The sequence below is a fragment of the Nycticebus coucang genome, chromosome 5 (genome assembly GCF_027406575.1).
Source record: "Nycticebus coucang isolate mNycCou1 chromosome 5, mNycCou1.pri, whole genome shotgun sequence".
NCBI classification, from domain to species: domain Eukaryota; kingdom Metazoa; phylum Chordata; class Mammalia; order Primates; family Lorisidae; genus Nycticebus; species Nycticebus coucang.
Genome location: NC_069784.1, coordinates 39,892,008 through 39,909,465, shown reverse-complemented (window position 1 = coordinate 39,909,465; position 17,458 = coordinate 39,892,008). Strand labels below are relative to the sequence as shown.

Genomic DNA, 17,458 nt, shown 5'->3' with positions numbered 1-17,458 from the left:
GATCGGAGTTCCCGGAAAGGTCCGAAACTTGTTTAGGTAAGAAATTTAGTAATGGCTAGTTTAAAGGTAAACTAGCTGACTTTTCTTTGTTCCAACTCCTTCAGCTTACTTTTTAATTTTTCCTTTCTCTGGGGGTGCCCTCCCCTGCTAAGAATGGAGTCTTCGATCCCCATTCTTCCTGTAAGAATATTTCAAAGGAGAGGTCCAGTGCACCCATGGGGCCTTAGAGTTGCTGCCTAGGGCTGCTTTAAGTTTCTGTTCTCCACATTTCAGGGCAGCACTCTATAACCACCCCCAGCTGTGGCTCAAAAGCAGGCCTGGATGCAACTCAGGCTGCCACTCCAGAAGGCACAAGTGATAAATGTTGGCAGTGTCCATGGGGTGCTAACTCTGCAGGTGCAGAGTGCAGAAGTGATGGAGGCATGTCTACCTCCACCTAGATTTCAGAGGATACTTGGGAGAGCCCTGAGTCCCAGGTCTACTAAAGTCCTTACTAGGGCAGTGCTTAGTGAAGCAGTGGGAGCGCTGTAGCCTCAAGACCCTGGAACTGTAGAGCCGCCTGTATGGAACTGCAGCCTGGGAGAACTACAGACACAAAATTCCATGAGAGCTGCCAAGCAAAAGTTTTTGAGGCCCAACCCCTCCGTGTCCAGAAGGTGGGGACCTGGAGTCTGAGATTATTCTGGAGCCTTAAGATGTTGTGTTTGCCCTTTTGGGTTTTAGATTTGGTTGGGACCTGTAACTCCTTTCTTCTTCCCTATTTCTCTCAGTATGTCCTATGTGTAGCACACCACTGTATTTTGGAAGTCCGTAATTTGATTTCACGGGTACACAGCCAGAGAGCAACTGTCTCAGGATGAACTGTATCTTGAGTTTCACCTATATCTGATTAAGACAAGACTCTGGACTTTAGACTTCTGAGTTGGTACTAGAACAAGATTTGGGGGGATACTTGGATATAATGAATGTATCATGAAGGACATGAATTTGGGGAACAAGGGGTAGAATACTATGTCCTGCAAATGTATCATCTTAAACTTAATTGCCAGTGTGATAATACTATTAAGGGGCGGGTCCTTTAGGAGGTGATTTAAATCATGAGAGCAGTGCCCTCATAAATGGGACAAATGTCCTTGTAACAGGGCTGACGGAAGTGAACTAGCTAGGACCTTTTTGCCCTTCCACCTTCTGTCATGTGAGGACACAGTAAGAGGTGCCAAGAGAGAAGCCCTCTCCAGACACTGAATCTAGCAACATCTTGAGCTTGGATTTCTTCACTCCATAACTGAGAATATAAATGTTTGTTCTTGCTCGAGCAGCAAAAACAGACTAAGATAGATGTATTTGCATCAGAAGACATTGAGACAACTTCTGACACGGATACGTGGGGAAGGCTGAGGACATTCTGGGGACATTCTGTAGAAATTAGGTATAGGGTGTTAGAAGGGGACTATGCAAGTGAGGGGACCTGAAGCTTAAGCAGCAAGTTTGCTCCTTCTTTTTTTTTTGGTTGCAGTTTGGCAGGGGCTGGGTTTGAACCCGCCACCTTTGGTATATGGGGCCAGCGCCCTGCTCACTGAGCCACAGGCGCCGCCCTCAAGTTTGCTTCTTAAAGGAAGAGTGAAAGTGCCTAGGCCCAATGCTGGACACAGAGCAGGCATACAAAATTTAAGGTATTAATGAAGAACTCTGCTTTCAGCCTCTACATTAACAGGTCTTCGACAAATCTCTATTAAATACTGCTGACCAGCTTGGCGCCTGTGGCTCAAGCGGCTAAGGTGCCAGCCACATATACCTGAGCTGGCGGGTTCAAATCCATCCCGGGCCTGCCAAACAACGAGGGCTGCAACCGAAAAATAGCCAGGCGTTGTGGCAGGCACCTGTGGTCCCAGCTACTTGGGAGGCGGAGGCAGGAGACTCGCTTGAGCCCAGGAGTTGGAGGTTGCTGTGAGCTGTGATGCCAGAACACTCTACCCAGGGTGACAGCTTGAGGCTCTGTCTCCAAAAAATAAATAAAAGAAAAAAAAAAAGAAATAAAAAATAAATAAATAAATACTGCTGACCTATGACTTATCTCCCCACTAGAAAACAGGTTCTAATGAAGTTCTGCCGTTCATCCAAGAATGACACAGACTGCCAATAAGGTCTTATCATTTTAATTGACTTTAATGATTATTGCTCATCTGCAAGGATTAATATTGCATTCATTAAAAATCATTCAATACAAAATGAACGTGTTCCTCCCAAGTTGCTCTCCACATGCTCCCTCTGATGCCAGACATTTTTCTAGGTGTCCTTTGTTACATGGTTTGACAGCGACGGAGCCCTTACCTATTATTCCTATGGACACAGTAACAGACATGGAATCAGGGAGCAGGCCAGAGGCAGCAGAACTTAGGCCCCTTCCTCAATAGAGCTGACACAGTGGATACACTGTTGGCCAGGTTACCTCCCTTAACAGATGTGGTGTTCTGACTGGCTGGCTAAGTGCCCTAGGAAAAAGGGCTTTGACTGTTAGCATCTATAGAGAAGAAAGCATGGTCATACAGGCAAGGAGTAGGAGGGGACTGGGTAGGGAGAAATGGGACAAGGGAAGAACGTTTTGGCAAGACAATTGTACCCTGCTAGGAAGCTGCAGGGTGAAAGCTTTTCTATGTTCCTGTTTTTTACTGCCTCTCTAATCAATGGAACGAGAGAAACGAAAACTTCCAGTGTCCAGCAGTAATATATGACCCAACTTTGAAGGATCACAAGCTAGAACAAGTTGAGGATTTCAAATCCTGGGTAATTACATACTTAAATCTCATGAGCGTAATGCTCATTTGACCATGCAGAAATGCTGGTAAGCAGGGTGCATGGCATGAGAACGTGTCTCTCTGATCTTCGAGAGAAACTCTCTGGGGATTCCTTCAACACACAAGCCAGGATGTACTGATTACTTTCTCTACACATAAACTGCCCTTTAAGATCTTAGTTCATAAACTTTTTGTGGTATGTTTTAATCAAAAGTGTATCACTGCTATAAAATTAATGTCTAAATTGTATGAAGCTACATTTCGCTCACCCTGGCCCAATGCATTATTCCTCCTCCCATCCACACCTACCTTCCTTTAAGTATTTTAGGTTGCAGAAGCACAGCTGACCAGAAATTTGCTCTTAAAGGATAATCCTAAAGATAGAGCTCAGTGCTTTATATTGAGTAATGGCTTAATAAATTTGCCTTCAGCACAAGCTGTATAGGTCAGAGCTGATAGAATTTGCTATTATGGCTCCAGTTCATTGATGCTATAAACTATGGGCTAGAAACAGAGGGACTTAGTAGAGTTTGAGACTTTTCATTCCACTGAACTCAACTTGGTGACCTTAGTTCCAAAGGTTCAAAAGAGAAATTGGTAACAACTAACCACCCAAGCAGTCCCAGAGTTAATATTAAATTTTTTTCCTTTTTTTTTGTACAACAGAAATAAATGCTAGGGGACAACCTTCAACTTAATCGAGTGTAATGTGCTTAACAACTAGAAAAATGAGAGTCTGGTGGGAATGGTGGCAGGGCTGTACTATAAAGCCAAGGGAGCCTTCTGAATCTTAATGAGCAACACTCACTAGTACACATCTCTGAACCAGACATACCACTGTACACAGGAAACAGGGCTTGGAACTTCTATGGGAAATGAACATGCACCACCTACATCTAACCTACCTGGCTGGTAGGTAGCATCCCTGCTCCTCTGAAGAAGTGAAAGAGCACTGATTTCAGCAGCTAAGAAATGGGCTCTTTTAAGGCGATTTAGACATTGCAGATTGTTCCACATAGAAGGTACCTTAGCATTTCCTGTTAATAAGGTACCTAAATTAAGACTAAAGTCCCCAGAAATAGTAAAGAAAGAATCAGCTTTCTGGGCTAGGAGTAAAATCCTTCTTTAGTAACTAGGGTGAGGAACTTTGAACCTCAGTTTCATCTAAAGAGCCATGAAGCAAGTTCCTGTGTGGTTTGCAGAACTTGGATAATGAGATGAAAAACAAGAATGAAATTATAGAAAAAAATCAAGAGGAAAGGAGTAAGAAGAAAATAAGAGTTATCTTAAAAAATATTTCTTTTAGAGTCGTGTGGTTCATGTGGACTGGTCCTTGGTAATATGGTCCATTAGTATCTGTAAAGAAAGAGATTGATTGATTAACACTTGCATCTTCCACAAGAGAGTTCCAAGAGAAGAATTAGAAAGAGAGCCCCTTCTCCAGAGTCCCTCCCTGGCCCAGGCTGGGGATCCCTCTAGTCATTCCCCAGGCCAAGGCATCATCCTGTTCTTCCACATTTCTGGTGTTAACTTCTGCTCCCTGATAATAAAAGTCAGTGGTTTTCAAACCCTGATTATACATTAGAATAATTGGGGGAGCTTTTACAAAATAACTGTGCTTGGTCCCATCCCAGACCAACTGTATCAGAATCTTAGGGTGAGGCCCAAGCTCCAAAATTCCAGAAAACTCAAATTTCTTTACATCTACCAGTAAATAAACAATTTCTCTGCCTACTCTGTTAATGTGAAGCAGAATTCTTGTACTATTCAAAATCAGGTGCAGCATCTGGTCTTAATTTTAGCTGTCTAGGCTGCTTGCTTGGTTTAATACTGAGGAAAAGACCTTTTCACTTGCTTCGCCCAAGTTACCTGTAATAATTGGGTTTGAATGGCCCATTTTTATTGAGTCCCAGATATTTTGCTTGGTCATCTGTCAGCTCTGTCAGGTGGGCATCAAATGATGGCAGATGCAAGCTGGCGACGTACTCATCTAGGAAGAACAAAATAAGAATGCAACACTTTAAAATATGCCTCTGGGTTATAATCCCCCACCACCCCCCCATTTTCATTTGATGTTTTTTGGGAAAGAGGACAATGAATGGAATAACTGAAAAAATCCACAACTTCAAATATTCACTTAGTAAGAAAAACCTGAAAGCTGACTTTCTGGCAGGGTACTTCTCTCAGTATATCCAAGTGTGTTTGGAAAGCCATTTATCAGGGTGACAAAAGGCGGTGGAGTTATAGCTTCTTATCCTTCTCTGGCAACCTTTTGGATTCACCTCAGTGGCTAACATGTCACATACGATTTCCACCTTCCTGCAGCAACCTCTTTAACTGGATTAAATTATAGTCAAATTACAAATCAAAATGGACACAAGTTCACAAAACCTTTGTGTCATTAACATTTATCTAGGATAAGATCCACAAAGGCTTCAAATCTCAGATTCATGGAGTCGTCAGATAGTTACACAAATTTGTTAGTTTTCTACAGATAAGCTCTTCTGACTTTTACAATTATGAATTTTATTTATTATTAAATCATAGCTGTGTACATTAATGCAATCATGGGGCACCATACACTGGTTTTATAGACCATTTGACATATTTTCTTTTTTTTTTTTTATTTTTTTGTAGAGACAGAGTCTCACTGTACCGCCCTCGGGTAGAGTGCCGTGGCGTCACACAGCTCACAGCAACCTCTAACTCTTGGGCTTACGCGATTCTCTTGCCTCAGCCTCCCAAGCAGCTGGGACTACAGGCGCCCGCCACAACGCCCGGCTATTTTTTGTTGCAGTTTGGCCGGGGCTGGGTTTGAACCCGCCACCCTCGGCATATGGGGCCGGCGCCCTACTCACTGAGCCACAGGCGCCGCCCCATTTGACATATTTTCATCACGCTGGTTAACATAGTCTTCCTGGCATTTTCCTAGTTATTATATTGAGACATTTACATTCTACATTTAGTAAGTTTCACATGTACCCTTGTAAGATGCACCATGGGTGTGGTCCCACCAATCACCCTCCCTCTGCCCATCCTCCCCACGCCCCTCCCCTCCCTCTCCCCCTTTCCCATATTCTTAGGTTATAACTGGGTTATAGCTTTGATATGAAAGCTATAAATTAATTTCATAGTAGGGCTGAGTACATTGGATACTTTTTCTTCCATTCTTGAGATACTTTACTAAGAAGAATATGTTCCTACAATTATGAATTTTTTTAAAAACTAATATGTGGCAAGCTATTGGAAGAGACAATAATAAGAATTTTAGCTTTAGGAGGTCAGGGATTTTGGGCCAAGGAGAGGTGGGGACCACTGTGCAGAAAGATAAAGGATAAGCGATGGTGTATTACATCACACAAACACAGCATGGTTTGTCCTGTGGAATGACAGCAGGTTGGGTAGGAAGTCAACTGCATATCTACACAGAGAATGGACAGTACAACCTGTATGTGTTTCTGTTTCTCTCATTTTTGTCCACAACTCAGCTGTGCTAGGAAGCTTACTGAATTTCATAAGTCTATTTAGAATAAGAGCATCTACCCTAAACAATTGTGCTAAGCACTATTAGTCACTAGCTTAATTCTCACTGCAATTCTGCACTGTATGTAGTGGTATTCTTACTCTACTGACCAAGAACCTGAAGCTCATGGAGATTAGGACTGAAGTCAGACCACAAGCACTAAAATAGGAATTAAAACTCTAAGTCCAATGCTCTTCATGAAAGTCATTTTACCAGACCCTACAGCTAGGGATCAACATAGGTTTCTACTGTTTTTCACTCACCCATTTTCTTAGGAAGCAAGTATACATCCTGTTTGTATCGTCCCTCAGGTGCATTATAGAGTTCTATCAGTGCCAAAGCCTAAGTTGGGAAAAGAGGGCCGGGAAATACAAATATAATTCTTAGAAAGATAAAAATAAAGCTAAGTTTAACAGGGTGTGGGGTAAGTACTATAGTGATCCACCATAGTTCAGCACCTAGGACTTTGTGATAAAGGTTAAACACCGTAAGAAGATTTGTTGGTGTTTCAGTTCAGTTTTTGGAACACCTATTTTAAACTAAAACAGCCAAGACAAAGAGACGCAAACACTACCTAGTGTTTTCTGTACTTGAGAAAGCCCAAGTCTCAAGAACTTATTACATGAAAACAGAATAGCCTCATTCAATTGGAACTCTGCAGTTTTTTTTTGGCCAGGGCCGGGTTTGAACCTGCCACCTCTGGTATATGGGGCTGATGAGCCATCTACTCCTTGAGCCACAAGCACCACCCCATTCATTAGAACCCCAGTTCCACAACTTGCTGTGTAGGGCAAACAGCCATTTTGTCACATACCTGTGTTGTAGCTGTGATGGACAGAACAAAGGTGGGAACTGTGGAACAGCTCAAATTGAGCAGACGACCCTGGAAAGGTTAAGAGGAAACTTTGGGATGAGCTATTCTCTCTTTGTCTCAGATTCCAAGTAAAGCCAATGTGGGAAAGGACTTTATATCCCCTAAGAAGCCTTCCACTCAGTTGGAAGAAGAATTACAGTTTAAAAATCAGGACTCTAAGGTTTTATTCTCTTTTCTACAACTCTGAGTCTGAAAGGTTGAATAATCATCTATGGTCAGGAATGTTACTAATGTTATTTAGTAAAAAGTAGACTTTTTTTTTGAGTGACTGTTTTGAGGACCAGCCCATTTGAGAAATATACTCTGTCCAAAGACAGAATCAGAGAAACACAGGCCCAGTATTTTTTCTCTACCACCCCTCCCTGCCATGGGTCTAACTACACTGCTTGAGTGGCTGTCAGAATCCTTCTGTATGTACCTCTGCCAGGAGGACAACACGTTTGCCATCTGGCCAGATGACATGGTCCACTTGAGAACGTACGCGCTCCCATGTCAGCTCTGGGGTGCGGAGGCTGGTCTAAAAGGAAGAAGGCACAGTTGACCGTGGCTAAAATACAAAGTAGAGGAACAATGCCTAACAACAAATGAGAGAAGCCTTACCACATCAATTTCTGTGTTGGAGTGGCCCATATTGCATACGATACAACTGTTTTTCATACGGTCCAAGTGCTCTCGTGTCACTACATTCTTATTTCCTAAAAGTTAAGATGAGTGGCTGACGAAAAAGACGTCAGAAACAAAGGCACTGACTAGCTTTCAGTTAGAATGTGGGAGAAAGGAGTTTTGCTGTCATTAAAGAACGTGTATACTTTGTGAGAAAAGAAGTGCATAACTCTTAGTAACAGCTCCAGGTTTTAAGATCACACAAGGTAAAAAAAGTCACCAGAGGAAAAAGGCTCTTTACTCTGGAAAACGTTAAGGTTCTGGCAGCTTACTCAAGTTCTGAGACCTTTACACTGAGTACAGGTCTTACTTTCTATGAGAATCATCAGACCACTTTCAAGATTTAACCTCTGACTTATCACTCCTCCAGGCACACCAAAGTGTCAATACTTACCTGTGCAAGTTATTACGACATCAACTTGCCGGATGACTTCATTTAGCTTTACCACCCTGAACCCATCCATGCTGGAAGAAAAGGAAGGAACATTATGAGTAAAGCCAGGAGCAGTGTGAAGGAAGCTGGTCACAAAATGAGACAAGACCACCTTGTAAAGTCAGATCCGAAGCTACCTCACAGGGATGGAAAGTGATAAGCTGTGCTAAACTATATACACTGGCCTCTCCAGAGTCCCCAAGACTCCATTCAGGAAGGGGAAAATGCCAAGAGGTTCTAGGAGAACCCGAGGGTTAGAGAGAGGGTGACAGGGAAATTCTAACCTTTTCTTCCTCTAGATTTCTGCAAAAATGATCAATATAATAAATCAAGAACTCTCAAAAACAAAGTACCTGGAGTGAATCTAAAAGTATTATAACATTGTTCTTACCAGGCCTGCAGAGCACAGATGGGGTCAATTTCTGTGATGTAGACAATTGCCCCAAGGGCCTTGAGAGCAGCACAGCAACCCTTTCCTACCTGCCAAACATAAGAAAGGTCAGGTTGTCAGGTTCATTAAGGCATGGACATAGGGGTAGGCAGGTTCTTTGGGAGACAGGAATTAATCTTCATGAAATCATCAATTATGTAGTGAGCACCTACCTGCAGGATGTTTGGACCCCGAGATTATGTTGTGAACATCAGAGAGGTAATTTAGCAGACATGTCATAGCAAGGGCAGGGACTTTGGATAAAAATGTTATCATTAGGGAAACAAGACCTGGTAAGAGCAACTTGCTCTTAGTAGCCTCTAATTTTTTTTTTTTTTTAAATTGTTGGGGATTGAGAGCCTCTAATTTCTTATTTCAAAAAAACCTGTTACCTCTCACTTAAGGTACAGCTACTCAGGGACAGCCCAGCAGCTTGGAAACTTCTGTGGGTGAACTGCTGAAGGCAACAGAATCTCCTATAACCTACTCCAGTTTAGAGATACTGAACTACATGCCACTTCAGATTCTACCCTTCATTCTACTGAAAGTTACCTCTGGGACTAAAATGCTATATATTCACTTGAAATATGTCTCAGTAAAGGTTATTATTATAATTGGAGGGAAATGATGCTGAAATTCCATTCCATAACACAAACTGGTAAAACCTGAAAACTCAATTCATTCTGCATGTCTCTATTCATAGATGTGAATGAAGGACTTTTGTTATTGTTTTGAGATATATTATCTAAAAGAATTTAAAACCCTGCATAAGTGACTTTAGATCAACAGTACAAGCCTTCAATCCAACATTTCTAGTAAATCTGTGAGAATAAAGGGACTGAGGCGCAGCTGTTTACCTCACCATAGCCACACACCACCACTTGCTTCCCACCAAACATCACATCTGTGGTCCTCTTCAGGCTGTGGAAACAGACAAGGGCTCAATTCAAAATATTATTAGTTCAAATTCAGTCCCTCTGCACAAAGTTAACAGTGTGGGACAATGCCAATGAGAACTTCCATTGGAAACTGGCTGAGCTCAACATGAGGTCACCCCTCTAGCAAACTTTTAAAGTCAAAGGAAGACCAGGGGACAAGACCAGAATGATGGCCAATTCACACTGTAACCCAACCCAAGTATGCCCCTTTAAGTTTAAATATATATACATTTCAACCTACCCATCCAAAATGGATTCTCGGCAGCAGTACAAATTATCAAACTTCTGTTTGGTAACAGAATCATTGACATTCATGGCAGGAACGCAGAGCTTCCCAGCTTTGGAGAGCTGATATAGCCTAAAGGGAGAAGAGGCCACAAAAAACAAAAACCAAGTTAGCTGGTAAAACATAATATCTGGCAAAATCTGCCTAATTCTCAAGTTCCATGCCACCCTCCCCAGTCTTATTTATTGGCCATGGACATTGGTAAACACAAGTCTTTTCATTTTTTTCTCCCCCTACCTTTTTCTTTTGAAAGGAAAAAAAAAAAAAAACACTCCCCTTTTCAACTGAAGAAATTTACTTCTCTTCCATAGAAGATATGTTATTTTCTTAAACCAACATTTCTCAATCTTTAAAAACCCATGCCCACTTCTGATAAGCAAAGATTATTAATGATTCTGATATGGTGCCCTGTGTGTGAACGCACGTGTGTATGTAAGCAAGCAAGTGCAATATGCCTTCAACTGAGAAACACTTTCACATATCTTTTAGGTATTCCAACAAGCCAAGAATATTTTGCCCAGTTTTATTTTTTGTAGTATATGCAATATGTAGTTTTACAATAGGATTGTTTTCATATTTCAAATATAAAATTATAATACAATATTGAATACAGTTTTTCAAGATACAATCACTCCCTACCCCTCATGCCCAAACACTAGTTAAGAATCATTCAGTGGAATAAATGGGAGAGAAGAATGCGTGAACTAGAACCTGAAATAATTTCCTTCTAGGGTCGACTTGATTTTCAAAAGTAAAAACACGTAATTTTTTATCTAATGAAGAAACTCCCACTTAGTTACTACAAGTTTGAAACACAGCCCTGAAGCCTAACAGACACTAGGAGAATTTGCTGAGGCAAGGACACAAGGGGCAGCTACTCCAGAATCTGTTACCTGTGAACACCAGTCACGCTCTCTTCCACAATGCCTCGGATCTTCTTAAACACGTTTGGATACTTCTTATAAACCCAGTGGGTTAAGTCTCCCCCATCATCCAGGATCTATAGAACAGCCAGAAGACTTCTATGGGCATTCAGGCTGCTAGAGCTGGGGGGAACTTTGAACCCACTTTCTGCACTAGTAAGAGAGCCCTATATGTTTTGGAAGAGCACTCCTTGGAGCTCCTTAGAGCAGGCTTAGATAGTGGAAATATAGTCAAGTTTGTTGGTGTAAAATGGTTAAAAGGAATCCTATCTTTGTTCTAGACTACAGTGAAGAATATTAGGCTAATCACAGACTCTATGTCTGGAGTCTTGAAATACATAGCCCCTTTGAATGCAAAAGGAGAGCTGGGGCAAGAAGGAAAGAAACCAGAATCCTATTCCAAAGAGGTACCACATCATTTCCTCCTTCTTTGTTCTGTTGTGTTTGAGCCACATGTGTTTGGCTAGTCTTACCCTTCCCCCACTTTTTCATTCAGTACTCAGACTTGCTCTGAATAGGTATCAAGCTAAACACTGCAGCAACGAAGTCAGTGCATGAGACCAAACATCCAAAACATATTTAGGGAGCCATGCTTTGAGGGAAAAAAAGGAAATAAATCTCTTGTCAAAGTGTAGGATGGATATACATTATTACCATGTTGGCCTGCCACCCGTCCATGTTCACACAGCGGTCAATACACCACCAGAAATCATCTTCTGACTCGCCCTTCCAAGCAAACACTGCAACTCCTATGGAGACAGAAAGAAATAAGTCAGCTGATTATTCCTCTGAAAAATGTGCTATACCAATGCCACTTTCGCAGATTCCTAAGAAAAAGAAGGAAAGGAAACTATCCCACAAAGGAAAAAACTTAAGAAATGTCAAAATACACATATACAGCTCATATAGTATTTCTAGAAATTACTTAAGAAATTAAGGGATTTTTGTTTTTAAAAGTATTTGGTGGCTAGGCATGGTGGCTCATGCCTGTAATCCTAGCACTTTTGGGGGGCCAAGATGAGAGGATTACTTGAGGCAAACAGAGTTTGAGACTAGCTTCAGCAACATAGTGAGACCCTGTCTTTATAAAAAATACAAAAAAAAAAATTAGCCAGGCATGGCAGTGCACTGGTAGTCCCAGTTACTTGGAAGGCTAAGGCAAGATGATCACTTAAGTCCAGGAGTTTGAGGTGGGAGTGAGCTATGATGACGCCATGGCACTCTAGCCCAAGCAATAAACTGAGACTCTTGTCTCCAAAAATAAGGCATTTTGAAGCCTAAAACGTTACTCTCTTTGGGCCACTTTATATTTACAACCCTAAGTAGATAAAATGAAATGGGAATCACTATAAAGTTGTTCACTGGAGCATTATTTATGTAAGTAAACACCTTGAAACAATTAAATGTTCAACATTAGGTAACAGTGACATAAAATTGCATAGGCATATTAATGAGTATTAAAAATGATGCTGTCTAGTCAGGCATTGTGGCAGGTGCCTGTAGTCCCAGCTACTTGGGAGGCTGAGGCAAGAGAATCGCTTGAACCCAAGAGTCTGAGGTTGCTGTAAGCTATGATGCCCGGTACTCTACTGAGATTACAAAGTGAGACTCTGTCTCAAAAAAAAAAAAAAAAAAGATGCTGTCAAAATTTTCAGTAACATAGAAATCTAGCTCTGAAAATGTTTTATAGATTATTAAACTGTATATATACTAAGAGTTATTTCGTCATTGGAAAGCAGATAGGAAAAAGGGGGAAAAATTATCAAATACTATCTCTGTGCAGTGGGAGTGTGAATTTTTTGTTTTGGAACTTTCTAAATTTTCTGCAATGAACGCGTACCAAAAAATAAAACAAAAAAACAACAAAGTACTGTAAAGTTGCTTTCTGAGAATCCTAGGAAGATGAGAAGTCCTCAAAGCAACTTTGATTTTCTTTTGAACATAACAATAAAAATTATCTTTAGTAAAAGTCATCAGTAGCCCATATATTTTCAGTGCCATACTGAATACCAAATTATTTAACAAACTATCAATATAAAAGGCATTTCTTACTTGTGGTGTCTCTCAAAAATGACAAGACTGTTGGTGAAAAGAGATCAATAAGCTTACATTTACACAGTTTATAAAGTTCAATATTCTTCTTTGTTAGAATTGGGCATTTTTCCATGTCATTAGATTATTTTCTTTTTTTTTGTAGAGACAGAGTCTCACTTTATGGCCCTCAGTAGAGTGCCGTGGCCTCACACAGCTCACAGCAACCTCTAACTCCTGGGCTTAAGCGATTCTTTTGCCTCAGCCTCCCGAGTAGCTGGGACTACAGGCGCCCGCCACAACGCCTGGCTATTTTTCGGTTGCAGTTTGGCCAGGGCCGGGTTCGAACCCACCACCCTTGGGATATGGGGCCGGCGCCTTACCGACTGAGCCACAGGCGTTGCCCTCATTAGATTATTTTCAAAGATCATTTTTAATGACTACATAATATTCCATTGTGCAGGTAGACCTTAATTTTATTATCTTTATTTTCTTCCTATTGATGTTATCTTTCAAATTGTACAGTCCCTAGACATAAATGACACTGTAAAGACAACATATTTAGACAATTATTTTAGGCTAAAGTTGCTAGAAATACACAGAACTTACCAGCCTCAGCCAGTGCTGCAGCCACTTCATTCTGAGTTGAGTAGATGTTGCAAGCAGACCAGCGGCACTGAGCCCCCAGGGCACAGAGTGTCTCAATCAACACCTGTGTGGATGTGTGGGAAGACAGGGTGAGGAAGAGGAGGGCCACTCAGGAGTGGGGAGCAAACCTCAGTAAGAAAACAATACCCATCAATTCTGCAGCAACAGGTGCCACACTGGAAAGTAATAAAAGGGTCTATGTCAATAAGATGGCAGACTGGTATTTATACCCAAAAGATGGGTTCTTAAAAAAAGTCTTAGTAACATTTTAATAACAACCATATTTTTGCAAATCTAGATCTTCCTAGGTCAGGTTTGCTAAAAGTGGGTTTATTTACACAAACAAAAGCAAAAAACCCAATTACTGTGTAACAGGAAGATCCCATCTAAAGTCAGCATTTGGAGGTTGGCTAGCTAGAGAAAGGAAAAGTAAAAAACAACAACCAAAAACTCTGCTTCATTCTTCCCCTTATCCGAAGCCCTTCCCTTTTCTTACAGCAAACTCACCGCTGTCTGGGCTGTGATGTGTGTACAGCCCACTATTTTAGCACCAGCCAAGGGCTTCTCCCCCTGAGCACGTTTCCTGAGTGAAATCAGAGCAGACATGTCTGTGAAAGAACAGAGGATTTGAGCTAGGTCTGCACTAGCAGTATCACATTTCCTCCCCCAGCAGCATCTGGGGCCAGTCTGGATCTGTGGAGATATGGTAAGACGAGTCAGAGAAACTATAAGCATATTTCCATGATGATCTGGCAGCTTCAACAGCAGTATAACAATAGGGAGTTGTCATACAACCATCTAGAATTTCTCTTCCTCCCCTGCTTCAGCTTTATACCCAGAAAACTCAACAGAGAATGAAGTAAATATTCAAAACTAATCAAAATGGAGGGTGAATCTCACCATTCACTTGGGAGGAGAGGAAAGTAGTTATGGCATTGGCTAATGGACTCACATATCAGACCAGGAAGAAAAGACTTCACCCTCAGAAGAACTTGCTAGCTTCTGTTTTCTATGCTGCCTGACCCTATCCTGTCAGTTTGCTTGGTTTTTCTACTCTCAGTATAGAACATGCCCTCAACATGAAAACAAAAAAGGGTAAAAAACACCTTACTGGGGGCAGGGTGGAGTAGAGAAACCATGATTTTACCTCTTGTCAGTCACTTTTGCTCTGCTCCAGCATAGGGTGCTCAGAACCAAACAAGATCCTAGGTCACCATATCCTTAGCTTTAAACTCTCCCACGTCAGCTGCTTCTGGAAAATCTGGATCTCTGTGATTGATAGCTCCAGTAAGATCCCACATAACTAACTATGATGTAGTGATCAAGAACTTGCTGATTCTGCAGGGTAGATCTTTGAATATGGTATCAGGAAGGAGGAAAAGAGAAAACTACCCACGTGTAATTACCACATGCTGAGAAGAGGAAGAAGGGAGAAACTAAGAACAAGAATCTTTTTTCTACTTTCTTCGAGACAGAGTATCACTATGCCACTCCGTAGAGTGCCATGATGTCACAGCTCACAGCAACCTCAAACTCTTGGGCTTAAAAGATTCTCCTGCCTCAGCCTCCCAAGCAGTTGGGACTACAGGTGCCCACCACAATGCCCGGCTATTTTTTTGTTGCAGTTGCCATTGTGTTTACATGGCCTGGGCCGGGTTTTTACCTACCAGCCTCGGTGTATGCGGCTAATGCCATTTTTTTTTTTTTTTTTTTGAGATAGGGTGACTCTATCAGAGTGCCATGGTGTCATAGCTCACAACAACCTCAAACTCTTGGGCTCAAGTGATCCTTTTTTGTCTCAGCCTCCTAAGTAGTTGGGACTACAGATGCTCACCACAATGCCTGGTTATTATTTATTTTTTTTTAGAGACAAGGTCTCTCTCTTGTTCAGGCTGGTCTCGAGCTCCCGAGCTCAAGCAATCCACCTGCCTCAGCCTCCCAGAGTGCAAGGATTACAGTGAGCTACCACACCCAGCAATGAACAAGAATCGTGAAGCTCAAGCTTCATACATAGAGAGGTATTTATCTAAAAATCCAAGAAAGTACCTTTTCCCAGGATACTTTCAAGTTAGCTTTCAGGCCTTAAGTAGTTGTGGAAACCGATAACCAGGAAAAGGGCTGATTCTGGTCCTCTACCCACTCCTTTTCTTTACCTTGCTCTGCAATCTCAATCTCTCGGCGTCCAAATTCTGCCTGCTTGATGTTCTTCACGCAGAAATTGCTGCTGCCTTTGGAGTTGGTTTGCTGCTTCTCTCGGGGAGAAACCTCATCATCAGAGCTATCTGTGTAGGATGCAGCTGGAGCCGAGAAAAAAATGAGGATAGAAAACCTCAATGGCCCCAACTCCATAAAGTACAGTTCCTAATTTAAGTGAACACTCTCTTTTTTTTTTTTAAAAGAGTGTTTATTGCACTTTATTGCCCTGGGTTGAGTGCCATGGCATCACAGTTCACAGCAACCTCCAACTCCTGGGCTTAGGCGATTCTCTTGCCTCAGCCTCTCAAGTAGCTGGGACTACAGGTGCCCACCACAACGCCCGGCTATTTAAGTGAACACTCTTAATTGGTGAACACGTCTACCTTCTTGGTCCCTCCCAGTTCTACTCCTCCAGGCTCTAAAGGATGGCATGAAGGAAACTGATTGTGGATCTTCTAGTGTTGCAGTTCTTTTGCCTACCCTAACAATACTGTGCCATTAGTGCCTGTGATAGGGGTCACAGATCCTAATCCTGAACCAACAATAGTCACCCCAGATAACAGAGGCACTTGTTCCTAATCTGGATTGGAACTAGACTCGACAATAATGGAAGAATAATTTAGGGCAGAGAAGGCATGCTATTTCTATATTATCACTGGTTCTCAAATTCAAACACATATCAGAATCACATGGAAGGTTTGTTAAAACACACATAGCTAGACCCCATGGCTAACGTTTTCCATGTGGTGGTGTGTTGGTATCCAGTATACCCAAGAATTCATACTTCTAATTAAGTTCCCAGGTATTGCTGATGCTGTGGGTCAGAGGACCACACTTTGAAAAACATTGATATACATGGTAGATGAAAGGGATGACAGTCTTACAAGGGATTTTATAGTAGTTGTGCTTAGGGAATACAGAGCAGAAAGAAAGGACACAAAAAGCAAGTATTGCTGGTCCTACTGCCTGCCTTGGAGAAGTCTGTCAAGATGATCAACTTTTAAAAACAGTTTCGGGAGTCTGAGATCAGCCCGGGCAACACAGCAAGATTCTGGCTCTACAAAAAATTAAAAAATAAGCCATGCATTGGGGGCATGTGTACCTAGCTACTCAAGAAGATGAGCCAAGATAATTACTTAGATTTAGGGATCACAGTGAGCTGTGATTGGGCTACTGTATTCCAGTCTGGGTTACAGAGTGAGAGACCTTGTCTCAAGAAAAAAAAAAAAAAAAAAAAAACCTCAAAGAAAAACAACAAAACCAACCACCCCAGCTTCTCATAAAAGCTAAAACTATCCCTCTGATATGCAAAAGGATATATAACAATCATTACTCCTTACTTCCCAAATCGCCTCTTTCCTCTCTGAGTTTTCCTCATTACTGTTTCTGCCAGTGCACCAGGTCTCTCTCACTGACTTCCACCTGTGTATGTAGGTCCTCTTATCCAGCTAACTAAAGGTTATGTTCTCCACTTTGACAATTTAACTCTATCATTAAGCTTTATAAAAGGCTTAATAGGTTTCTGTAACATGGCCATAAAGATCTTTGAAGACTTCTTAAAGCCTTCTTTATTCATTCTTTCTTCCTCTTATAATTCAATTTTTCAAAATTAATTTTTCTTTTTCTCAGTTATAATTAGCCCATTGCCTTTTTTATCTCTCATTCCATGAAACCTTTTCATTTATGATAGCCATTACACTTGGAACTACTTCTTGTAC

General features: G+C 41.5%; 1 protein-coding gene across 2 annotated transcripts in view; it reads right to left on the bottom strand.

Annotated features, from left to right (window-relative positions):
* Nucleotides 1–2,140: 2,140 nt before the first annotated feature.
* AHCYL1 (adenosylhomocysteinase like 1) overlaps nucleotides 2,141–17,458 on the bottom strand; it is a 46,069-nt gene continuing 30,751 nt past the window's right edge. For both annotated transcript variants that reach the window (XM_053590502.1, XM_053590503.1), the window contains exons 3-17: nucleotides 15,698–15,841; nucleotides 14,052–14,152; nucleotides 13,506–13,608; nucleotides 11,520–11,614; nucleotides 10,836–10,942; nucleotides 9,898–10,014; nucleotides 9,576–9,639; nucleotides 8,680–8,768; nucleotides 8,250–8,320; nucleotides 7,793–7,887; nucleotides 7,611–7,709; nucleotides 7,133–7,201; nucleotides 6,582–6,660; nucleotides 4,665–4,785; nucleotides 2,141–4,151 (exon numbers count right to left, since the gene is read on the bottom strand). In XM_053590502.1, the coding sequence (XP_053446477.1) occupies nucleotides 4,145–4,151; nucleotides 4,665–4,785; nucleotides 6,582–6,660; nucleotides 7,133–7,201; nucleotides 7,611–7,709; nucleotides 7,793–7,887; nucleotides 8,250–8,320; nucleotides 8,680–8,768; nucleotides 9,576–9,639; nucleotides 9,898–10,014; nucleotides 10,836–10,942; nucleotides 11,520–11,614; nucleotides 13,506–13,608; nucleotides 14,052–14,152; nucleotides 15,698–15,841 (1,361 nt within the window). In that variant the 3' untranslated portion in view covers nucleotides 2,141–4,144. The remainder of the gene's footprint in view (nucleotides 4,152–4,664; nucleotides 4,786–6,581; nucleotides 6,661–7,132; nucleotides 7,202–7,610; nucleotides 7,710–7,792; nucleotides 7,888–8,249; nucleotides 8,321–8,679; nucleotides 8,769–9,575; nucleotides 9,640–9,897; nucleotides 10,015–10,835; nucleotides 10,943–11,519; nucleotides 11,615–13,505; nucleotides 13,609–14,051; nucleotides 14,153–15,697; nucleotides 15,842–17,458) is intronic.